Source organism: Leucopleurus acutus (genome assembly GCF_964270905.1).
Source record: "Leucopleurus acutus genome assembly, chromosome: 1".
NCBI lineage: Eukaryota > Metazoa > Chordata > Mammalia > Artiodactyla > Delphinidae > Leucopleurus > Leucopleurus acutus.
The window spans coordinates 23,641,992-23,667,684 of record NC_139142.1 but is presented as its reverse complement, the minus strand read 5'-3'; the positions used below and the strand labels follow the sequence as shown (position 1 = coordinate 23,667,684).

General features: G+C 40.6%; 1 protein-coding gene across 16 annotated transcripts in view; it reads left to right on the top strand.

Annotated features, from left to right (window-relative positions):
* Positions 1 to 25,693, top strand: part of NRXN3 (neurexin 3) — a gene marked incomplete at both ends in the record, with an annotated part of 1,633,255 nt that overhangs the window by 730,470 nt on the left and 877,092 nt on the right. For 11 of the 16 annotated variants that reach the window (XM_082851716.1, XM_082851713.1, XM_082851715.1 and 8 more), the window contains 4 exons: positions 7,911 to 8,030; positions 16,266 to 16,647; positions 17,455 to 17,645; positions 18,447 to 18,620. In XM_082851716.1, coding sequence (XP_082707842.1) covers positions 7,911 to 8,030; positions 16,266 to 16,647; positions 17,455 to 17,645; positions 18,447 to 18,620 — 867 coding nt within the window. Of the gene's footprint in view, positions 1 to 7,910; positions 8,031 to 16,265; positions 16,648 to 17,454; positions 17,646 to 18,446; positions 18,621 to 22,953; positions 22,981 to 25,693 lie in introns of all 16 variants that reach the window. The other 5 variants (XM_082851712.1, XM_082851714.1, XM_082851699.1 and 2 more) reach the window with 1 other exon arrangement.

Below are 25,693 nucleotides of genomic sequence, written 5' to 3'. Positions count from 1 at the left end.
TTCATCGTAGTCTGCGTTCCCTTGGGAGCAGAGTCTGAGACAAGGACTTGGGTCAGGTGGTTTATTTGGGAGGGATCCCAAAAGTAGGAATGAAGGAGCAGAGATAACGAGCATGAAGGAAGAAACACCAATGCAAGCGTCCATGGTCAAGGATTCTGCCGTGAGCCACATGGAAGTGGGGCAGATGGAGGGTGTTGTGATGAGCACCTCCAAGAACTGTCTGCCTGAGAGACAGGCGACTGGGACATTTATCCATGAGCTCCATCCCCCTTGTTTGCCAGCCCCACTACCCCACTTTGCTGCTCTTGTGTGCAGATAAGGAAGGCTTCAGAGAAGCCTGAGAAGACCTGAGAGCTGTCCCTGCTTGAGGCGGGGACTGTCAGACTGTATGTGAGATGGTGTTTAGCAGTAACTGCCCGCTGCCTCTGTCGCTGAGATCTGAGGTTGGCTCAGGACGCGATGTGGGACACCAAAAGTGTCGCTTGCTGGTGCACCAAAATACAGTGGCACATTTACCCTTCACTTACATTTCCAGTGTAAACTTTTAACTTCTTTTGGTTTTATTAGTAGGTCCTATATGCTGGGACTAGATCCTAGCCTTGGAAATTGAAAAAGCAAAGCGAACTCAGGTCCTACTTTTCATTAAACCCCCAAATTAGATTTCCGGTTTCATATTAGGCAGTGTTCTGATTTTCTCCATGTCCTTTACCTGGGCTCGCCTCAATCCTCCTCAAATACCTGGACTGAGACGACCTGGGAGTGTAACCTTGATGGAGCTGTGAGAACAAATGAGGCTCAGTGGAGAGATTTTGCAGACGGACTGACTGGGGGTTGAGTCCTATAGCTGTGTGACCTTGACCTTGTGGTGCTGTGCCCTGCCTCTTTATTGTAAAGTTGGGTAAACTGTATCAGCCTCATATTATGAACCTAAATAAGATCATGTATGAATGTGCTTGGTACCTCCTTCATCCCCATGTGAGTTTCCCAGAAGGATGCATTGTCTTTTGGCTGGGGGGGAGGGATATATATATATATATATATATATATATATATATATATATACACACATATACACACACATACACACACATATATATATATATATATATGTTTAAAAGGAAAGGTAGTGTCTTTATTTATATCTGCTGCCTGGTGTCTTTTAGCTTCAGATTTGTCTAATTCACTAATTCACAAAATGCAATGTTCAGGTCTCTTATGCTCCTTTCCCTTCCTTCTCTTCCTCTACCTTCAACAGATTTACTCTGTTATTTATTTGTTCATTCAATTTTACGTATTCACTTCTTAATTCAACTAAGTGTATTTATTTCTGTACTGAATATCTTCCTGAATTGGTCCAATTCATTATATTGCTAAAATAATTCGTAACTCTCTTCAGCTCCCCTTCCATTTCTTCTCCCTCCCTCAACCTGTCCACTAATTTGTTATTTAATTCATTCAATTCTATTTATTCACTCACTAGTTTTTGTTTTGTTTTTTTTTTTTCTAGTACGTTGAACACCTCCTTGGTGTAAGATACTCTGCTTAGCTGTTGGGGATTACAAAAGTAGCATGTTTTTTCTTAAAGGAAGGAAGGGAGAAAGGAAAGGAGAAAAGAAGGAAGGGAAGAAGAGGGGAGACAGGGAGATGGACAGAGAGACAGAGTCAGAGAAAGAAAGATAACATTAACCCAGCAACCTTGTGTCAAGGTTGCAAGCAGTGAACTCTGGTTCACACTTCTCTTCAGTAGGAAGCTGGCAGGAGATGATAACAAGTGTGACTGATGCTAGGTAGGAAAGACACAAGTAACAGAGGTAAGCTCCCCTGGCTAATAGGATCAATCAATCATGTCTTGCTTCTTCTGGAATCGTTCTTATCTCGGTTGAAGGTGCCTTCGTCACCCAGGCTCCCAGACCAAATCTGGGAGTCATCATCGATTCTTCTCTTTCTCTCTCCCACTTCCAACCCACCTCCCAAACCAATCTCCAAGTGCTGTCGACCCCACCTCTGAAATACATCACAGACCTCACCACTTCTGTTTCTACTGCTACCTCCCTAGTCCAGGTCACTTTCATTTCTTGCCTTTAACAGCCTTTTAGTACATCTCCTCGTCTCCGTTGTTTGTCTCTTCTGGGCCAGTGCATCCGTAGCATCCAGAGTGAGTTTTCAAACTTAAATTTGGTCCTATGATCCCCTTGCTGAAAACTTCCCAGTGGCCTCCTGCTGCACTTAGAGCAGCATTCAGGTTCTAGGGCCTCTAGATCTGGCTTCTGTCTATGCTGCCATCTTCTCTCCTGTCACAGCCCCTCTGCAGACATAAGGGACTTCTTTCCGCTCCTTCTCAGATGTACCATCTCACTTAATAGCTCTCCGTCCAACTTGGTACAGGGCCAGAAGAGAGATGTCACCTCAGAGAGGCCTTTCTGGAACATTCTGTGATGTAGCCAACCCTCTATTCCCACTCCCCACCCCAATTACTTCTCATCGTATTACCCTGTTGTATTTTCTTCATAGAACCCAGCCTATCTGAAATGATCTCATGTTCTTCAATTTGTATTTTATCCATCATTGCCCCCCCACCCCAAACTAGCCTGTGAGCTCCGTAAAGGGCGAGCGCCTGGTCTGTCTTGTTCGCCTCTTCATCCTTCACACCTAGAATGGTGCCTGCACCCAAGCCGATGCTCCTTTACCATTTGTTAAATATGTGAGTAAACTCTGTGATGTGTGGTTGGTGTTAGTAACGGGACTCTGTCAGAACCTGGAAGGGCAGAGTAGAGAATGAGCCACAGGGAAAGGGATGGCAGCCCAGAGACGAACATGTTGCATGTGGCAGGCCTGGTGGGACATGGACCTATTCAAGCCCAATACATATCGCTGGTGTCTTCAGTGGGTTTTCACTAGACGCAGGCCTCCAGGAGGGTGTATGGGCTCAAGCTGAATGATTGGCTCACTTGTCTTTCTCACATACTTCACTGGGAGACTTCTTAATACAAGGCTTCCAGAGAGCCTCCTCTGCTTTTTGCATCTATTGTAGGAGAGATGACAGCTCTTCCTGAGTCCCGAAGGGTCCAGCAAAAAATGAAATGATCTATTTGAAATATTTCACCAAACAGGCTCTATAAGTAAATATGATTTAATTTTTTTTCAAAGAAAATGAATGCTTTTGACAAAAATAAGTTTTATCAAAACAAAACAAAACACTCCTCACTCTCTGTTGGGTTGTCAGCCCAAAGAAAACAAGCAGAACATGAAATTTTGGGGGACAAATAAAATGCTTTTCTCCTACTTCCCTGCCACCCTCCTTATTCTTCAGTCCCATTCTTTTCCTCCTTACCCCTGCTTTAGTTGCTGAATCTATTCTCTCTGGAGAGGAAGACTCATAAAATATATGGTGCTATATATAGGCTTAGTAAAATGTTTGTCACAGCTCAGCTTGCCCGACCTAAGGTGCTGGTGGAAATAAGGTAAGTTTTCTCTTTTTAAATATTTTTGGTGTTCTTTAAACCTAACATGGTCCATCATTTTGTGTATTTATTTGCCATGTCATTTAGATGTATAATCACATGCATTGCACTATACCTCTCTAAAGGAGTGAATTTCATCTTTTTTAATGCATTGTAGGAATTTTGATTCATGTGAAACCATAGTTCCAAGAGAAATCAAGTTTTCCCTTTTCCCTTTTCCCTTCCTGCACAAACAGGAAGATGTTCAGTGATTATGGTGCAGGTGTTGCTTCCTTAGTGCCTCCTACCCCTCCCGCCAAAGTTTCTACATGGTACCCACCCACTTTTAGAAATAGCACTTTGTGGAACATGGAAGGAATCTCTGCTCCCTGCATATGAGCAAAACCATCTGGTTTAGTTGGTTTGGGCAGGTCTTAGAAATATATTGACAGATTATTGAAATACGAGATATTTGGGTATCTTGTAGTTTTGCTGGTTATATTGCTCCTGGGGGGAATAACAAATTCAGGTATTGTGAACAGTCTGTTTAAGAAAAAACACACAACTAAATAGCTTCAAAATAATTAAAATCCAAAGTCCACCTTGTGAAGGTGGGTGCCTTTAGTAGTGCTCAAATGTAGATTTTTCCCGCATACTTCCATTCCCTATCTGCCGAAAGAGGGAACACTCTGCTCATACCTGAGTGTCATCTTCCTCCAAGCAATCAGCAACGATTTCTCTCTCAAAGGGTACTTTCCTCCTAATTTTTCATTTTGATCTTATTCTTAGCTCCAGCTTCCATGGGGTTACTGTAGGAGAGGTCAAGAAAACAGTCTAGTTTGTGGCCTTCTTCCATGATTCTCATTCTCTATCCCCTGTTCATCAGCGGATCTTCTGTGAGACCAGCCTTAACTAAAAAAGATGATACTACATGAGTTTGCAGTGAGGCTGTGTTGAATGGGCATTTGTGTGGTGTTACCCAGAGGATTCATTGAAGGCTCTCTGTTCTACAATAGCAAATGATTCAGTGCTCCACTGCTACAGACTGCTGCATCCCAGAAATCTTCATCTGCAAGTTTGCTTCTTTACTCCAGTCATGGGTGTCATTACCTGGGAAATTCAACTACAGGGTGTCAGACAACTTATTAGTTTTCTGTATTTAGATCAAAATTAAGAATCTAAGCAGCCTAACGGGAATCAAAGGATTGTTTTGTGATCAATCTTGGTTACTTAAACTATAAAAGAAGGAAACATGCATCTAATACATGCATCCAATAGGTATCCAATTGCAGATCATAATTCTCCTAGCTACTAAAAAGAAAAAGGACGGTGCTGGATAATTGATAGCTTTGATAATATTTTTTTAAGTTCTCACCAGGTCCCTTTTAAATCTCAACTTACACAATGATTTCCTCCTTCTTATCTGGACCATCCTTTACTTAACAGCAAAGAACTCTTCACATTCATTGTTTTACTGATGCTTTGTGCTTGAATCTTCCAGAGGAGTTGTTCCAAACTGAATCCTCTTATTTCTAAAACCTATCCATCTGTATGTTTCAACTTTCAGCTTGTGTCTGCATCTTGCATCACTTATCAATCCATTTTTATGCTTAGGCTACAGATTAGATTTGCCCTTCCCCTCTATTTGTGAACATTTCCAGCTGAGTTTAAACCACATTTTCCTTCTAGTAGGACAAATTGACCTTTTCGCTTGATTAAAGATAAATGCCATTGACTCTCCACTTTTGGAGGCGGAGGCTGAGAGTTTTCCAGAAGCTCACTGAGATTTCTCTATTTATTGCTTGAAAATAAATATCAAACAATACTCATTTCCCTGCCGTTTTATGGAGACGAGTGTGAATCTTTTTTCTACTCTTAGAGGAATGAGGATTAGTGGGGTGGGAGGTCAAGTGCAATCTAGCAGTAGGGTATGAGAGGTTTCAGTTCTTTTTTTTCACATTTTTGGTCACAGGCCCTCACATCCTAAAGTTTTAGAGTCAAATTTTCAGTCTGACCGTAGTGGACATTTCAAGGAGTCCAGAAGTACCTGCAGAATATCAGCAGCATTTACCACACCTGGGCTGAGGCAAGGCTTGTTTTTCCATCTCTGTGGCTGATACGGCACTAATGTAACAATGTCCTAAAACTGATTGTGTTTGTGTGAGTATTTTTCCCTCTTATCTGTTCCCAATCCTAAAAATTAAGCGATGTGTGAAAATTGTCTAAAGAACAGATGCCACCTATAAGAGCTCTTGAAATAGCCTATGTTTGTAGCAGTTCTGCCTCCGTAGCCAATATTTTCCACATCTTTCTTTACTTTCTTCTTTCTTATTGAAGCATTTGCATGTAGAATAAAGAGGATAAAAACATAAAAAAACAAAGGCAGATTTGTTTCTTCTGAGAACATCTGTTCTTGCTTCAAAGTACCCACAAGATGTGGGTCCATTTTCTCCCAGTGTCCACACAGTGTGCTGCTGTTGTTATCACTCATAGACCTGAATTTAATGAGATTAGGAGCAGTGCTATCTAATCAGTTGAAATGTAGGGAAAAGCCTGTTACAGTGTATACATTTTAGATAATATGAAAGACAGGAATGCCCACAAAGAGAAGCTAAGATTGTGTATTACATCTTTTGTTGTAGAATTATTTTTTTCATTGGTCTCACGGCATCATTACTCAGTTCTGGGTGTATTTGGTCCATTCTAAGTTTCTTCACAGAATTCTCAGGATTTTTGTAACTATGGATTGCACGTGGGGTATAGGTACATTCTGAAAAATATTAAACACAAATTACCTGCTGAATACATTGTGATTGAAAGAAATCTTTCCACTTTGAAAGACTGTTTATTTTTCAAGAAGGAAATTTCCCCAAACTTCAGCTACTGTCATAACTCTTATAACCAACACTTAATAGAAATACTAATTACTGAAAATTAAAGGATCCAATTTAAAATGACTTAGCTTAAAAGATCTCTACCCAAATGATACTCTTTTTTCTTTTCTCCCCTAAACGATATAGAATATCTTCAGTCTTGGAGGTAGAGGAGTGGGGAGAGTGGTTAAGGAAAGATATATAATAAAAGTTTCAAAATTACTTAGATAAAAGTATACTGACCTTATTTGATGGTTTCCAAAGAAGTAAAGACATAGGTAGACATCAGTTATTCAACAAGCACTCGTTAAAGCACCTACTATGTACCTGGCCCTGTTGGAGCTAAGTGTGTAGTCTTCTGAAATATTTCAGATGCATACCATCCTTAGAGATGTATTGCCCAGTTACCTGTTTCATCTTTTTGTTTTTGCAAGTTGTTTCCAGAAGTAAGACTTTACATATATTGACTGACTAATGTAGGAAGATTTAAGCAGTATCCTTCTGCATGCGATCAGCTATCTATGTAGAGAGAGCAAACTTGTTCTAAGTTTTCTGGTTCTATGCAATCTTTTTTGTCTTTTCAACTTAAATCTCAGTTCAACGGCGAGTGGAACATAGTGTTCCACTCCCCCTCATTACTAACTGAAATGTTTCAATGCCTCAGTGTTTGTCTTGCCAACTTCTGTCCCTAAATACCATAATTCCTTGTTGCACCTGATTCTTCCTAGGGTTCACTTGAACACCATCTTGAGCATCTTGATCATGGATCTTTTGAGGCAACTTGGTTTATTCCTTTATTTAGTGGCACGTTTTACTGAATATTCTTTTGACCTAAACACGTTCAATTTTGGAATTTTGCATTATTTCATATTTTAAGTCTTTGGATCTTTTTGGAAGATGATGAACAATGAATCAGCCCTGGGGCCCATCATATTCCCTTCAGGAGCATTATTTGTAATGGGGTTTAAGCCTTGACATTATTATTATGGTAACGGTTACTGTCGTGATTTCTGTGGTCACTGAATTCTGATAAGACCGTGGGTTAATGGAAATGTCAAGTTAAAAGCATAGCTCTTTTCTCATCGAATTGGTGGATACTCTCCAAAAGCCAGACTGGTGTATTATGCCTGAGTGACCAAATGATTCTAAAGGAATGTATGATGAATTTCCTATATCTTCAAGAAATTCATCTGAAGTCTAAGACTTTAGGAAACAAAATGACAGCTGACTACTGTTTCCTGTAAATGTTGGCTTATTGCCATTGGCGTCGATATGTTGGCTATATGTTGGCTTATTGCCATTGGCGTCGATATGTTGGCTGTATGTTGGCTTATTGCCATTGGCATTTTAAGTATCTTGCACCTTTAGATAAAGGAGGGCACTTATTTGTTATTGTCCATTATGATTCAGTTGAGATTGTGCCCTGGGGACTGCGTGGAGGACCCTGTTGGATCAGTGAAACTCAGATGGGCTCTGGAGGGATACGATTCCTTGAATGCTGCTGGGTCATGTGCACCAGTGTGGCTTTGACAACGCTGATGCCATGAACACTACTTTTAGAATTGATTCTAACTTTGGCACTTACCACTGCCCTTAGGCAAAGGACCAGAGACCCTGTATGCGGGGCAGAAGCTCAATGACAACGAATGGCACACCGTTCGGGTGGTGCGGAGAGGAAAAAGCCTTAAGTTAACGGTGGACGATGATGTGGCCGAGGGTGAGTACAGCTGGAGTGAATTTGGCTCTCTTTGCTCTCAGACTCCTCTTGGTCATTCAGTGAGCAAAGTGTTGTGTTTGGAAACCTTGTATTTTGCTAAACAGAAGTCACGTGTCTTGTTCTCTGGTAAGACTAAGGCTCAGGTAAGACTAAGAAGATCTTCCTCTGTATTTTCATAATCCCTTTTCATTGATCTGTATGACAGAACTTATCCCCTATGGCGGTTACATACTGATGGGGCTCTCTCCTTAGGCATAGAGTATGTGTCTGGAGAACAGACGTAGAGTTCTACAGATCCTTCTATTATTCAGTTACTCAAAAACTGCTTATCAATCATCCTTCAAAGTGCCAGTTCCTTCCCTTTAGAATGAGTCACTCTCCAGTAGAGGGAGATGGATAAACCAGAAATTCAGAACATTATAGGTACAAGTAAGTACCGAAGTGAGTGCATGATACTTAGAAGGTGCTGAATAATTATTCATGTATTTAATAATTTATTTAATCATTATTAATCGAGTACCTACTCTGTACTAAGCACTGCTTTAGAAGGCACTGGGAATGTGGTGGTGGACAATTAGGCAAGTCCTTGGTCTGGTGGAATCTACATTATAGGAGGGCAAGGAATAAGTGAATGAATCCATACAGATGTAAAGGAACATTCAGACCCTCACACAAGCAATAAGTATTTCTTGACAGCCTGTTATATTTCAGGAATGTGCTAGGGATTGTAGAAGATAAAAGGGAAGAACAAAATTACCTATTTCCTTCAACAATGAACCAATTTTGTAGATGAGATAGGACTCGGGAATTTGAAAATAAGACAAGGAATATATAATGAGATTCTAATTTGGGTGGGTAAGGTTATAATTGTCAATCGGAAGGTAGTTTTCTCAATTATCAGTTTGGGCTGGAGAAATCTGGAGTGGTTTAGGGAGGTAGATCTTTAGGCAGAATTTGATGGATAATTTAATAAGATCTAGGGCAGAAGAGAGAAGGCATCTGTCACTGCATCTTACATGCTGCATTCTAAAATTTTTACTCTCCAGTATTTGAGAGCCGTGCATATCTGTTATGCAGACTTCTTGTCCATGTGGGAAGGGAAAACATGGGGCAGGATGGGGTATCACGCAGAACGCTGTTGGTGTCAGGACACCTGGATCCTGATGCTGATTCTCTGCAGGATGTTGGGAAAGTCACTTACCATTTCTGGACCTGTCAAATGAAGTCAGTGGCCTAAGCCATGTCTACAGTTTCTTCTATGAATAAGACAGGTTAGAGTGAGGAGCCTTCGGGTTTAACAGTCATTGTCACTAAAATGCTTTACACCTTGAAATTCTATTGTTGCTAAGACTATTTTCAGAATAAAGTTTCTGCAATTTTGGGTTCTGTAATTTAATTTTATAATCATGAGCCTGAGCTTCTGTTCTCCTGGAGTCAGGAATTATAGTGAGCCATGTATGTGTTTGTGCAGGTGAGAGTGTGTTTGTGTGTATGGGTGTGCGTGAGTCAAGAAGGAGAGTCTGGAAGGAGCGAGAACAGCTCACATATATCCGGTGCCCAGCTGGCATTAGGTGCTGGGTTAGCCTTGTACACATATCAGCTCCTGTAATCTTCTGGAGTGCACCATTGCCTTGCAGCTTAAGTGTTCTTATTGTCATTTTACGTAAGGGCGACACGAACTTGGAGTTGTGTGCGTAAGCTCTAAATTCATGTCTGTGTGATTTGACCAAGTCAAGCTGCTTGTCAGACTTCCCAGTTCATCCTAAGAAAATGATGTGTCTTACACTATAGGTAAAATACAGTGGAATGGATTGGGGTGAGGTGAGGAATACATTTCGGTAGGTACACAACAGTACCCAACCCCTTCCCTCCTAAAGAGAAGACAAACAGAACTACAGTGATTAGCCAGCACCCTCCAGTTGTACATAGACATAACTTAGTAGTGGGAGATAACAATTGCTGTTCTCTATGCCCGAAGGGTAACTTAGCTTTATATAATGAAAATAAGCAGAATGATTGTAAGCTTTAGAACCCACAGCCAACCTGAATTAATTCTTCAAGAAATCCGCATGAGAGAATGCAGAGAGCAGCCTGCAAAGGCAGCAGTGATAACACGTCACGTCCCCTGGTTCCTGCTCTGGGTTTAGCCCAGTAAAGCCAACAGTGCTATTTGCAGCGTGTTTTCAATCAACAGCCACTAGATGGCGACCTCACCCTGCTCTTTCCAGACAGCAAGTTCCTTTTCTTTCCATAGGGCAATTATATACCATTAAATCTATAGTCATAAAGAACTGCAGGACTGAGGGTACAGTAATGTGTAATGCCTCCCTCAGTCATTATTCTTTTTTAGAAGCTTTACAGTAAAGGTAATTATAAGTGTGCTTTCTCTTACCACTAATAATTAAAAGGCAGGATTAAACCATGGATGCCCAAGTCATCCAGTAATTTGATATTTGAAATGAATGAAGCTGTTTCGTACTCTGCCTTACCCCCTACTTTGCTACTGATGGAAAAAAAGCAGCCATAAGGATAAAGAAACTTGGGAGAAGAAAAGAGCTATTTTGCTTATGAGCCACAACCTTGGATTGCTTCTTACAGTGATAAGGGGTTTGGGAATTTTAATCTTAGCTCACAGAAGTCATAAAATCAGGCAATGAAACTAAAAACCACATAGTCCTCAGGTTATTAAGTAGTGTCTTATTGGCTTATTTAGTAATGCCTTTCATGCTGTTTAAAGTCGCCCAGGAGGTCAGATTTTCAGCTAGTTTGTAGAAATGATGCAAAGAATAGGTCAGATGTATAAGAAATGTAAAGCAAGGAAAGAAATGGTCCTCGGCCTGGCAGTTTTCATTTATTTTAATATAACGTGTTCCTGGAAAAATATTAAGTTCAGTTGACAGCTAAGGATTGATTAATTGAGCTGGATTTCTATGATTAAAAGTAAATTAAAAGAATACCTCCCTTGGGTTAGCTCCTCAGCATTAGGGCCTGACACTGCAGGGACCACCCGCGCCACCTAGAACTTCTTGCTGGTACAGAAATTCAGCTCTCTTCTGACTCCTCTGGTCCATGTTGACTTTTTCCTTTCCTTCCCTCGTCCTATATAGCATGTACAGCGTCAAGCTGTAAAAATCATTTTCCAAGAAAAAACTTGTTTCTCACGTTAATTAAAAAAAAAAAAAAGGAATGAGATCAATTTGGAAAATGTTAGGTTAAACAAAATGAAGTGGAATTCTTACTTGAAAGACCTATTAGGAGCCTTTAATATGCTAATATACGTTGCTCATCATCAATAATTACATATGCAGCGTTTGCCCAATTTATTTGGCACCAGAACTTCTTTTAAATTACTAAAGTATGTTACAGTACGTACTTTTGAAAAATGTTGATATCGAGGAGAGAAGGGTGTGAGAGTGGTAGAGCTGGAGGACTGTGGGCAAAACGTGCATCCTTTACTAAGGCTTTTAAGTCTTCAAGTCTTCTTAACTTCTCTCCCCATGTCTGTGAGCCAAGGGAGGTCAAGTTGCCTCCTCTAAGCCTCTCCTGGTGTCTTTGCTGAGGTCTCAGTGTTGGCCTGCTCTTAGTGGTGACTCCAAAGCAGATGTCTCAAGTACAGCCTCCTTCCGCAGATGTGAGGGATGCTTGCTGTGCCTGGGCTCCTTTTCCAAACCCTGCTGGGCATAGAGAAGAGGCAAGACGTGGTCCCTACTTAAAAAGAGCTTGTGTTCTGGTAAAAGGGAGAAAGCAATAAATGAAGTCACCAGGAAATTCTTAACACACTTCAGAGAAAGGAAAAGAAGTGAAAGCTGCATAATTAGTAATAGTTAACAGGCACTGTTCTAAGTACTTTATATGTACTGATACATTTAACCCTGATAATTTCCTCTTGATTTCACAGGGAAACTGAGGCACAGAAAAGTTATGAACCCAGGCAGTGAAGCCTCAGAGCCTACATGCTCATCCACTATATGCTAATGCCTTGTGGGGGAAGTTACAGCTTGAACTTGGCCAAAATTTTGAGTGGGTTTATGTTCTCAACAACCTTCAATACTCTGAGTCAGGCTGGTCTGTAAACTGCTTGCTGGCCATCAGTGAACTATGGAAGTGAATGTGTGAATAGGAGTCAAGGCAGCATGGCTGCTCTGGGGAAGGGGCTGGATACATTACCCATGAGTTAGATGGAATGACACTGTAATACTTGGCCACTGAAAAGGAGTGTGAACTCATCTCAGTTTCTGCATAGAAATTTCACCAGTTAAATTCCACCTACAGCTTTTCTTGGGCAATAATGCAAGGAATGCGTCAAGCTTTTTCTCCAGAAACAGTATAGTGTACAAGATAAGATATGGGCTTTGGACTGAAACATGCCTGTGTTCAATTTGGGGGTCTACCATTTATTACCTGTATGAACTTTGATAGAAGTTTAACCTCTCTAAGCAAAGCGTCCTCACCTCTAAAGCAAGACAGTGGTGCCTCTCTACAGTTTTATTGTGATAGTGACATTTGATGGTGGTTATAAAGTGCCTAGCATGATGCCTGGCATACAGACCATTCAGTAGTCTTGGTTTTTGCTTTACGTTTCTCCCAAGTTACTCGTCTCTCCTCCAGAGTTTGAAAGCAGCTGCTGTGAAGTATGCATACATTCTCCCCTTAAGTGGAAGTTTTAATTTAAGACAGCATTCCAGAGAGATGAGTGAGGTGAATCAGTCACATGTATACACATATCCACTCTTTTTTAGATTTCCTTCCCATTTAGGTCACCACCAAGCATTGAGTAGAGATTCCTGTGCTATAGAGTAGGTTCTCATTAGTTATCTATTTTATACATAGTAGTGTATAAATGTCGGTCCCAATAAGAAACTAACACAACACTGTAAAGCAACTATACTCCAATAAAAATTAATAAAAAAAAAAACAGAATTATAAAGGGACATCTACAAATAAATAAATTGATTGATTGATTCATTCATTCATTCTTTGGGAAGCAACAACAAAAAGCAGATTGCCTGAGAAACCTAAGACTATTATAGAGAATACTACAACTAAATTGATGGTGTTATTATAACTTTAACATTACACACTATACCATAATAAAGATTATTTTATTGAAATGACTAAAAGAAGAAGAGATGAGTGAAAAGGTTCCCAGTTATTGATTTTGCTTAGGTGATACACAGATTTAAAAAGGCACAGGTTTCAAACTTCAGCAATCTCTTCAGTGCATTTTCCAGGTGCAGCAGCATACATCTTTTCTGGCATCTCTGTCTGCAGCCAAGTGAGTTCCTTTAGCACATAGTGAAGCTAGTTCATTTTCTAATTTGGCTCCTTTCTAATTTGGTCACCTTCTTCACTCCCCTGCCTGCCCCCCTAACCCCACCAACTTCAAGTTGAAGCTCTCTGAGTTATCCTGAATTTTAAATCAGTCTGCATCCCTGGGCTAAATTCTCAAATTTCATTGTTAGCTTCCCTTCTCTTACTTGTCCAAGCGTTTCTTCAAGCTCTTCTTGAAAAGCTCAGTCAACACTCTACATGATTTTCTTGCTTTATGAAATTTATGTTCTAATGAGCAGAATTTCCTAACCCCTCAATTCTAGGGGCCGGTTTATCTATAAACTTATCTATTTTTCTCTAAAAGATCCCAATTAACTTTAAAGTTGTCTCTTCGAATTTTTTTTTGAACTCCAGTCTTCACCAGGGATCACCCCTTTATCACTTTTTAGTTGTCATCACTGATCATTTTTATTTTTAACGCTAAAATAAGAATGAGTAGGACTGCCGGCATCATCATAGTTAAGTTCCTGTGTCCTTATCGAGACTGGCTGTGGTTTCCCCTCCCCATCAGACTCCAGCCCCAGCTTTCAGCCTCCAGCCCTGGTATGAACAGTTGTAGCCAAATTGACGTAGGGTGTTTGTTTCAGTCACTTCATTGTTTTTAGATCATGTGAATTTAGGTTATGCTAGTTTGCATTTTCATGACCAGTCCACTTTTTAATACTAAGTAATTTTATACAATGATTCTTTCTTCTAGTTATTCAATTGTTAGCAGATTTATGTTGTATTTTGATTTTTGTTGTTACAGTTTTATATGTAAGTTAACCAACATCATTATTTTATTTTTGCTTATATTAAGAGAACGATTTGTCATTAGCTGTCAGAACACCACATAGAAGCTCATAAAATGTAAATTTGACTTTTGTGCTTCTGAGCGATTCTTTGAATTAGGTCTGTGTATGCTCCCAAAGGGATGAAGTTAATATCGAGCATCCAAGGGTGTGATCTGGTTGAAGCTCCCAGATACTGCAGTTTAAGGACCCAAGAAAATATGATCCCCTCCCCTCCTTTAATTTTTGCCACCCGAGTTCTATACCAATAGAGAAAAACAAATGCAAGTCTGGTGGAAATGAGATATTTTTATTAGTGATAACACTGATGTTTAAACGTGTGGTTTACATGTACTGAATTTCAGAATTAGAATTGCCCACTCAAGCACTAACTAATTCAGGACTGGGGTAGGATTGAAGCAAGGCCTGTTCCTCTAACGCCCATGCTGCGGATGAGTGAGGAGGCAAACTGGTGTTTCTTGAGGGCAGCTTGCTCCCTTAAAGGACGTGCCAGAGGCTGAGCTATGCACATATGGTTTCTCTTTGCAGACTGTCCTTAATATTGCTGATTTTGTCACTTCCTTTCCTCTGGAAATGGACAAAAGAGGCAGTAAGAGATTCTAGGAGTGTCTTGCTAATGGAATTTCTTCAAAGTGGAGGGTAGCAACAGGAGAGGGAAGGAAGAGGGAATTCCCCTTCCCTACCTTCTACCTCTGGGGCATTAGGACGTGGTTTGTTAAATTTTAATATGATTTATCCAAATAAATGTGAGAGAGCCACCTTCTGCTCTGGCCATACTAACGCTATTTTCCTTGACTTTGTTACTAACGTTTCCAGTCTCTTTGTATTTATTTCAAGCCCACCTCATTACCCTTGCCCCAGCCTCTCACTACTTCTGGGTAAACCAGGTAGTGAGTGGTCTAATATTTTATTTGTATGAGCTGGAGGTATTTTACTTGCACATGTCAGACACCCGTCTCAAATGCTTTAAGCATAAAGGAGAATCTATTGCCATGTAGTTTTTAAAAGTCCAGATTTGGCCAGCTAGATCCAGGTCTTCAAATGACATCATCCTGCCGAGCTGTTCCTCTCCGTTCTGTGGTTGTCTGCTGGGTCTGCTGTCTCACCAGGGAGGCCCTAGCCCTCCAGTTATCACGTGGCCTCCAGCGGCCCTGGGTTTTCTTCTTACCCCTTCAGAAAGCCTTGTTTGCAAAGAACGTCTCTTTCCTAAGTGTTCCAGCGCAAACCCTGGGGGAATATTACTGGACCAACTAGGGTTGCTGCTAATCCAGTGTTCTAAGGGGGGCTCCCTAGACCAGTCATGTAAGCATCACCTTGAAACTTGTTAGAAATGCAGATTCTCAGGCTATACTGCAGACTTTTGAATAATAAACTCTAAGGGTGGGGCTTAGTGAACTGTGTGATTCAGATGCATGCTAAGGTTCGAAGACCACTTTCTTAGTCCGTAGACCATACTCAACGGCTAGAGAGATAAAAATACACTGAGTGGTTCTGCCTGGGTAGATTGATTACTTCAGGGGCCGGGATGGGGTCGTCTTCATCCAGCCCAGTTGGTTTAAGGGTGAAGTGAGGACGGTATCTTCCCAAAGGAAGATTAGTTGTTATTATCAGAAAAAGCAACAGTTGCTGGTCAGGTAAAATTAATATGTTCTACAATAGAAACTTTTCCACAAGTACTGGGTGGTGAATTATTACACCAAGAAATATTAGTAATGAATGCCTAAGGCTCGCTTATTTTATCTTTATAAGGGTTAGAGCAATAAAAGTTTTCCTTCTTATTGTATGTACTGGTACCCAATTATTTTCCTGAATGGAGAAAACAAATAGTTTCATCCTTTAACTTGAGTTGCCCGTGAGCTTATATTTTCCTTTATAAGATGGGACATTCTGAGCAGCTGCAGGAGCGCATGGGATGCAGGGCGTTTAACTTGGGCTGGGACAGTCATCAGCTCCCCGACTGAAGCCAAGTCAGATATCTACTATATTGAGTGTTTTGCTTTCTGGAACTGAATACTTTGTGTGGAAACAAATTAGACCTAAAAGATGTAGTAAGGGTGCTATGACAAAACGTGGTAACTTCTCCTGTTTGTATCTCATCTGTGATTTTTCACAGGTACAATGGTGGGAGACCATACCCGCTTGGAATTCCACAACATTGAAACTGGTATCATGACCGAGAAACGTTACATCTCTGTCGTCCCCTCCAGTTTCATTGGCCACCTGCAGAGCCTCATGTTTAATGGGCTGCTCTACATTGACTTGTGCAAAAATGGAGACATCGATTACTGCGAACTGAAGGCTCGTTTTGGACTGAGGAACATCATCGCTGACCCTGTCACTTTTAAGACCAAGAGCAGCTACCTGAGCCTGGCCACCCTCCAGGCCTACACCTCCATGCACCTCTTCTTCCAGTTCAAGACCACCTCCGCTGACGGCTTCATTCTCTTCAATAGCGGTGATGGCAATGACTTCATTGCTGTTGAGCTCGTCAAGGGGTAAGTGGAAGAGATCGCCTAGTTTATACTAAATGTCTTAGCTCAAACCCCGAATAAAATATGCACAGAAAAAACTATCTATTCTACTCTCTACCCTCTATTCCTGATTCATGCTCTCATCCCCATTGATTAAAAATGTCTTTGTAATCATTAGGACTGGAAGGGAGAGAGATTCATGAGTTTGTTTAAAGATCTTCTTCTATAACTCAATACTGTCAGGCTTTTTAATCTGAAACGTAGTCCTTTAAACCTATGGGAAAAAAAGCTTATTTTTGCAAAAGAGGGATAGGGTATGTGTTGCATCTATCTCTGGGGCAGTATAGTCTGCAACCACCAAATTTATAGGAAGAAATGAAATACAGATATTTTCAGTACTACCATTAGCCCATACATATATGCAAATTTTAAAAAGCTGTTCTTGCTTCAAGATATTTTACTACTGTGTGTTGGGAAGTAGTCAAAACAAAAGCAAAAAATAGAACAAAACCCAAAAAACAGATCCATGATTGACTGTGAATTTAGATGTCGCCCCCTAATGTTTTGGAGTGTACCAGCTGTACTGCTTTGTGTCTCTGGATTTTTACTAGGTAGTGTTAAAGAAATGGATTCAATGAGTATAGAACTCAAGTGAAGTCTGGTAGAATAGGAACTGATTATTTTTATATTCTTAAATCAAGCTTTTAGTTATTCTTGCATGATGCCAGTCTAGCTTGGGGGATTTGAAGCCCCCAATGCCAGTTATGTACACATTGCCTTTAAACCACTGCAGGGAATCTCAAGTCATTGGGTGCTTGTGGTTCCTCCTAGGTACATACACTACGTGTTTGACCTTGGAAACGGCCCCAATGTGATCAAAGGCAACAGTGACCGCCCCCTGAATGACAACCAGTGGCACAACGTCGTCATCACCCGGGACAACAGTAACACCCACAGCCTGAAAGTGGACACTAAGGTGGTCACTCAGGTTATCAATGGTGCCAAAAATCTGGATTTGAAAGGTAAACCTTGTAAAGAAGTTTCTCCTTTTTAGAGCTTACAGTGGAAAGGCTGTTTCCAGAGGTAAACTACAGTTTAGGAGCGCCATGCATTTTTGATACATCATACATAACCTATTTTAACAACATTGAATTATAACATGACGCAATTTGTTAGTTTTTACTTCTACCACTCCTTAGGGATGGTTTGTTTTCTCTGTAAACCTTGGGCATGTGGGAGCTGAGTGATGAGGGGATAAATGTCAAAATGTGGAGGGATCATAATACAGAGGAAGGCATGTAGGTTTTGGAATCTCAGCTGAGTCATTTACCGCCTGGGTGACTTTGGTAAAATTTCTTAGCCTTGTTCACCTTCTATATACTTTTTTTTTTTTTTTTTTTTTTGCAAAATGAGGATAATAATTGTTACTACCTTTCTGGGCTATTAGGAGTTTGGATGGAATAGTGTCTATAATATCCTCAGCATACTATTGGTAACAGCACATAAAAAGCACTCAGTAAGTGGTTGCTTTGTTGAAAATGTTGTTAATCTTTACTTCATCATAAAATGGGAACAATACCTACCTCATAGAATGGATATAGTGATTAAAATTTGTGAGATGATGTGTATAAAATGAATGACACATAAGAAATGTTAGTTTCTTCTTTTTACAATGTAGAAACTCTGGTAATAATTTTGTTTATGCTGTTCCCCACCAGCTGTATTACCATTATCTAGTAAACAGTCTAATGTGACCTGGCTTTTGTTGACGTGGTTTCCATACCATTTACCCATTTGCTTTTACTACCTATTTTCTTTTCCAGGTGACCTCTACATGGCAGGTCTGGCCCAAGGCATGTACAGCAACCTCCCAAAGCTCGTGGCCTCCCGGGATGGCTTTCAGGGCTGTCTGGCATCAGTGGACTTGAATGGACGCCTGCCAGACCTCATCAACGATGCCCTCCATCGGAGTGGACAGATTGAGCGTGGCTGTGAAGGTACAACCTTTTTCTTTTTAAGCTACATTCTGTCGCAAGCCTCTTTGCTGCCTCTGCCAGTGCCTCCTTCCTTGGTTTACCAGTCCCCTCTCATCCCATTCACTATCTGACATTGCATCACCACTGATGTCCTCCTGTCACTGGCTGAGTATGTCAAGACATGTGGCACAGGCTCCAGGAATGTACAATATGTTGGCAGATGTCTTTCATACTTGCCATAGAGGACCTTTCCTGGCGTTGACATCAGGCTTCTCCTGACTTGTGCCTTTGCTTCCAGCATGGCTAAAAGGGTATCAGGGACTTTTATTTATATCTTAATACACAGGGAGGTACAAATCAGAGACTTTTATGTGAGTGTCACCATTAATAAAATATTTCTTATGTTGCTAATAGTGACTGCATCATTTAATGAAAACTGAGCAGAAGGTAGGAAAATGATGTCAGAATGCCGTGATGGAGGAAGGGAAGTGACAGTTACTGAGCACTTACTAGATGTCAGGCACCATTTGGCGGTTTCTTGGTGTGGTGTAGTGGAACAGCATGGGCTTTGATGTTAGAAAGACCTGGATTTAGGTCCAGGTAGTAGTTCCTGTTGGCTGTGTGACTTTTGACAAGTTACTTAACCTCTCTGAATGATATCTTCCTCATCTGTAAAAATGGGGCAATAAAACTTACCTTGGAAGGTAATATATATAAGTCAGATATATATATATATATAGAATGCCTGGTACATATATAGTAGGTACTCAATAAGTGGTAGGATTATTATTTACAAACATTATCTAATGTGAGACATTAATAGCATTGCATGCCCACGCATGCAGCACAACAAACCATGCTCACCCTCTTTCTGTAGATAATCCACTGTCTCTTGAGGTACTAACTGAATTTTATAGGTCATTTGAGTCCAATAGCTCTTTACAATAAAAGCTATCTAGTTTTAACCAGCAGGGGAGAGCAGACACATTTTCAGCCTTCCCCAGACTCCTTGGGTAGGCTGAAAAGGTGACTCGTGTCTAACTTGAAAGGCAAAGAGGATGATCTGATCAGTCACCAGGACCTATGTATTCTTTTGTCTGATGGAGCCTCATGGTTTTTTGTGCAATATACTGTTTCTTGTATCCCTCATTAATTTACCACATCCAACCTGTTCATTCATCTTCTAACTGTTCAACTTCATTTATTACTCCTGTTCTTAACCAGCTTCAGTCCTTCACTTGCCATCATAAAGCACATTTTAATAAAAGCTTCTAATCAGCTTCCCAGGCTTATTTGTAGTATGGAAGTCATTTTCCTTTGCCTAAGGGTCAGTTTCTTGTTACCAGTTTGCACTAGTAATAAGGCCGCTTGTCCCTATAACCCTCTCCAGTTTTCTTTTAGCCAGAAATAGTTCTTAAATTCTGTTAGCCAAATATGTTGTGTGTGTACAGGAGGGACAGGAAGTTGGGAATCACCAAGCATTTAAAGCAGCCGCTTTGCTTTCTTCTCCTGAAAATGCACAATTTCATTCAACTCAGAAGTTTTTGTCTTATTGGCCTGCTCTTAGTTCTTTTGGGTGTTAAGGGAAGTCCTGAAATTGATGCGCCATTTGAGAATTAATTTGAGTATACTAGTTTAGGAGATTGTGGAATGACAGAAATTCCAGTTTTCCTGGAATAATTAATCACATCTAGTAAAATCATAATATAAAAGCACATATTCAAAAGTATAAGGCTCTCTTCAAATGTTAAATATTTTTATCATGCCATCAGTTTTGTAGATTTAAAAGTCAACAGGAATCATCCATTTAACTCCATTGCAACGTCGCCTGATAGAAATATAATGTAAGTCATATACGTAATTTTAAATTTCCTGGTAGCTGCATTTAAGAAAAAAGATACAAAGTAACAGGTAAAGTTAAGTTTAATTTTACATTTTATTTAACTTAACCTAATATATCCAAAATATTATCATTTCAGCATATAATCATTATAAAATTTTTAGTTAGACATTTTATTTTCTTCATATGAGCCTTCAAAATCAAGTGTGTATTTTGCAGTTGTAGCACACCCCAGTTCAGACCACATCTTTGAGGTACTTAGTAGCCACATGCATCTATGGCTACTGTATCGGAGGCACAGTTCTATAGAGTATAAAAATTGGGGTTGGGCTTCCCTGGTGGCGCAGTGGTTGAGAGTCAGCCTCCCGATGCAGAGGATACAGGTTCGTGACCCGGTCCGGGAAGATCCCACATGCCGCGGAGCGGCTGGGCCCGTGAGACATGGCCACTGAGCCTGCGCGTCTGGAGCCTGTGCTCTCTGCAACGGGAGAGGCCACAACAGTGAGAGGCCTGCGTACCACAAAAAAAAAAAAATTGGGGTGTAAGGCAGTAAAGCTGTAGCATTTGATTAAAAGGAAGTCTACACCAACCTTTATAAAAGTGGATTAAAATGTACAGTGTAAAGGTGGAATGGACTCCACTTACGAGAGCTTTAGGGGAAGTTGTGGGAGCATTAGGGAAAAGAAATTACCCATCTGATTGGAGAAAATGTTCCTATCCCTACCTACAGCTCTATGTGCAGTTTGGCATGACTCATCACATGCATTAGGGTGGGTTCTGACCTTCCTCTGAGTATGGGTGATTGTTCAAAGCTGAATATTGTGGCTTGCTGGCTCTACCATCTGCATCTATGGCAAGTCCTATGGGCCTAATAACACTGCACTCTATTGCCATGGAGATAATTATGATGGTTACCCATGGAGCATTATGACCACCCCACTGGGTGGCATGAAGTGGAGGATGAGTTCTGAGGGAAGAAAGCCCTTGTTTATTGTACACAGATGACTTGGATAATTAGCCTAAGTGGCCAGGAAAAATGGCCAAAAAGTGGGTTAAGGCATAAATTACTGTCATTGGAAGTTTGCACTATTGTGAATAAGCCCTTGTAAGAGATACCAGGAGCTTTTTAGGGCACTATGGAAGATGATGGGGAGGGAAATGAAGGGCACGAAACCTTGGAGAGACTGCAAAAAAGTATCATTCTCATTGTGAATCTCTGTACATAGTACCGGACCCTCAGGAAGGCCTTTGACAGTTAGGCAAGTCATAGGAAACAGAACACAATTCTTGATTTATCATTTCTATGCCTAGAATAGGAAACAAGTAGGGAATAAGGATTCATTACTAAGAACTAAAACCTGAATCTTGTCACGATGGTGAATGTGTTTTATTTTTAACATATTTGGGGTACACAGGCTAGGATATATCATATGTTCTTATATGTGTCAAAGTCATTGATAATGACACAAGATCCCTAAGTAGCAATTGGATTACTTTCTGTATTATATCTAATCCCAAAGAGTCTGGAATTATTTTAAAGACACATTAATCCACTACTCTTTGGCTCTTGATTGTTTCTAGTAAGAAAGAAAAAAAATATTGAATTAGGTTTTTATTTTATGTTTCTAATCTATGCAGAGTATATAATTTAGAAATTAAGTGCAGTTTCTGGACAGCCTAGCCAACATCTAGCTGTGACTTGCAACCTCTCAATTTGGACTAGGAATTTTTTATAATGTCTGATTCAGCACTTGGCTGGTAAATATCTCTTTCTATCTTGAGGCCAGCTTTGCTGCAGAGACCAAGGCATGTATTGGCTAGAAATCCGATTCCACAACTGCAGACGGTAAACATCTGAGAGAAGCACACGTGCTTCATTTTGAGACTGGTGTAAATAAATAAAAAGGACATTGGTTTGGTGCCATTTTGCCCACAGCCGTTTGGGTTTGGCTACATTTTTATAAATTAAGCCAACTGAGATCGTTGGTGTTCCCACATCACCTTCATACAATTGCCCAATTCCTTGGTAGCATTTTCAGGAGGTTACAAGGAGTGCTCCCAAGCGACTCTTCCACGCGTAACTCCTAAATGTTCAGAATTATTTTTGTGGGCTCCGTCTGGCTGTGCATACGTGTCTTTCAGTCTGGCCATGTACTACCCTTATTTCTTGATGTTTATCCTGACTGATGGAAAATCATTTTTCTGGACCATATGCCTTGGGGTTGCCTGTATGGTTGTGGGAAGGCTCTTGTAACCTGCCTGTGCTCTGTCCAGTCCAACGTTTCCCTGCCCCTGCTCTGCTGATGTGGCTCTGATGAGGCCTGCTCCACCCTGGTCTGTGCATCCCCTGTCTGTGCTGTCTCTGGAGAACCTGTAGAGCATTTCAATTGTCTGTTCGAGTGATGTTGATTATGCCGATTGTGTTTTCATTTCTGTAACGTTACCCTGGTTTGCTGTACCTCTTACTAACCTCTGGTTATTGTTTTCGCCTTTTCTGTTCTTTTGCTAACAAAGTTGCGTTGACCAAAGCTGACCTGAAAGGTAGAGAAGGTTCTTGTTCCCATTACCACTTTGGACTGAAAGATGTCCTGAGTAACCCTTGGTATCTTATCTTTAGAGGACTTCAAGCTGTCACACCTCTTGGACAGCAGCGGTTATGGGGAGGGGGCTGAACCCTGTGTTCTTTATGAACAGTGGCAGAAAACCCAAATCACTGCATGAAAAATAACAACCAAGGCGAGGTGTCTTGGGGATGGGAATATGATTCCATTTTGGGGGGACCAGAGAGGTTTGACAGCATCCTATATTGTGACTACCCACAGGCATATTAATCCACCTCTGGAAATGCCTCTCCAAGTAGTTGCCGTGGAGGGTTGGCTCCTTTTAATTTATTCACTAGAGACACAAGACAGCACTTGGAAAATGAAAAAAAAAAAAAAGCCCATTTGAGTTCTTAATTTATTATTTTCTGGGTCAGGGAGGTCACTTCTCAGAGCAGGGCTTTTGAGTGCTTAGACGTTATGAAAGATAATGCTATTTTCTCTTAACTCATTTTAAAGAAATCTTTTAGGCATTTGGGAGATATTAATCTCATTAAAACATTCTAGAGTTTTATGTCTCCTATTGGGGATTTTGATTGAGCACTTTAATTTCCTGTTTTGTGATTCTAAAGAAAAAAGTACTCTTGGGGAAGAAGAGGATCTATCGATCTATTGATTTTACCCTGAAAACCCTTTAAAATGCCTGCATGTTAGATATCAGTGAATATCTACTGCAGATACTGCTTCTTCTACCATTCAAAGAGGCACCTTGCAAAGTCTGTAATGGTTCACTTTTCCTGTCGTGTCAGGCTACTTTGACTCAGAGTAGCAAGACGAGAACCTGCATTTTAGGTATCTTTCAGCTGATAGTTAAGGGGAGAATTGAGCCTTGGATGGCCTCTGCGAATTTGCAATCAGCACAAATTGTAAGAAGTGGTTAAGACAAAGGTACTTTGTCTTACTTTTTCACCTAAAAGATTATTTACTTTGCAGTGACTTGTTATATGTCATGAAGGTAAGCAGTACAAGTTTCTCTCTCGGGTGGATATTAACTAGATGAGGTCTCTCTAGCCATTTTACTATAACTCTTCTTCATCCCCTCTTAGCAGATTCACAAATCTGCTAATATCTCATAAAATTAATGAAAGGAACATGCACTGGATTAGTACTTTGAAGTTCTACGTAGTGGTACAATAGTTTTCAATTTCAAATATGTAGGGTCCTTTCAGTAATATGGAAGGCTGTTGTTTTTAGACATTCTATTCAATTTTCCAAATAGTTCTACTCCATGTCACTCTGTAAATGGAGGGGAGAGAAAAGGGGACAGGATTTGATATATAATGAGACAATTCAAGGTTGTCGAAGCTCTCTGTGACCAGATTTATTAGATAAAACTAGACAACTGCATCTCTCCCTAGACTTTACCGTTCTTCATGGTAGTAACTGTGGATTTTGAATCCCCAGAAACTTCCATGGGGACTCCGTATGTAGCAAAATGATCTTAAAATTTCCATTCAAAGGAGAAATGGTTTGTAGGAATCATACAAAGAACTAGTTGATTTCTATGCCTACTATAAATTGTTGACCAAAGTGTAGGTATAGATTTGGGGACATAATAGAGTGTCTTAATTTGCTCATTTATAGAAGCAGTCTAGTCATCAGTATGGTTTTTATGTGATTACTCCATTGACCCAAACTCCCTTCCATTCTTGTAATGACTTAACAGTCTCTTTGTGGCAGGAGCCGTTATTCTTTGTAATTATTCTGAGTCATCTTACTCCTTCCCAGTATTATGGCAAAAGACCTTTAGGATGTGAATGCCTTTCCCTTTTATTTTCCTGACATTGGGGTATGGACCATTACTCATGCTGGCTTTTTCATCTACAACCTGTGGGCACAGATAGGACTAATTAACATTAAGTGTGAAGGACAATAAAAACATGACAAAGAAATGAGGCAGTCTGAAAAGTAAAGGCACATGATATTCATAAGGAGATATAACAGTGGGTCTAGGAAGTGACAGGATGGGTCGGGACAAGTCAACAGCTTTAATCCTCTTGGCATCGTGTTGCTGGAGTGGTGTTTTTAAAAATATTTATTTGTTTGTTTGTTCATTCATTCATTCATTCTTCTCCAGTGATTGTGCTGTTCAGTTTAACAGGAACTCAGCTACTCCTGTGTATCAGATACTTAGCTAGGTACTGGGATTACAGGTGAGGTACAGTCTGACATCAAATAAATCCATAGGAGATCAGCCAGTAGCTACAGTGCAGAGTGAAAACTGCTATGCTAGAGTGGACGTGGAGCACGCAGTGTGTCTGCGGAGGAGGGCTGCTGCACTGTGTAGGGTCATGATGATCATGGTGGCTAGTCAGGGGATATTTTCTAGGCAGAGTTTGAACTGCGTCTGAAGGGCAACATGTTTTAGATGGATGAGAGGTGGAAGCTCACTTAAGAGCTTGGCCAGTTTGGGCACCTACAGGAAGCTCCATTGGGCTGAAATAACACTCACATGGGGATGTGATGTACACAAAGCTGGAGCAGTAGGATGGAGATGGGTGATGGCAGACCTTTTGTGTAAGAAGTTGGACTTTACCCCAAGGGCGCTATAAGGAGGACAGAGACTTGGATCAGAGTTTCATCTTTTCAAGATCACTCTGACACCAGAGTGGAGAATGGATGAGGAGGACAGGAAGTGGAAGCAGAGAGTGGTT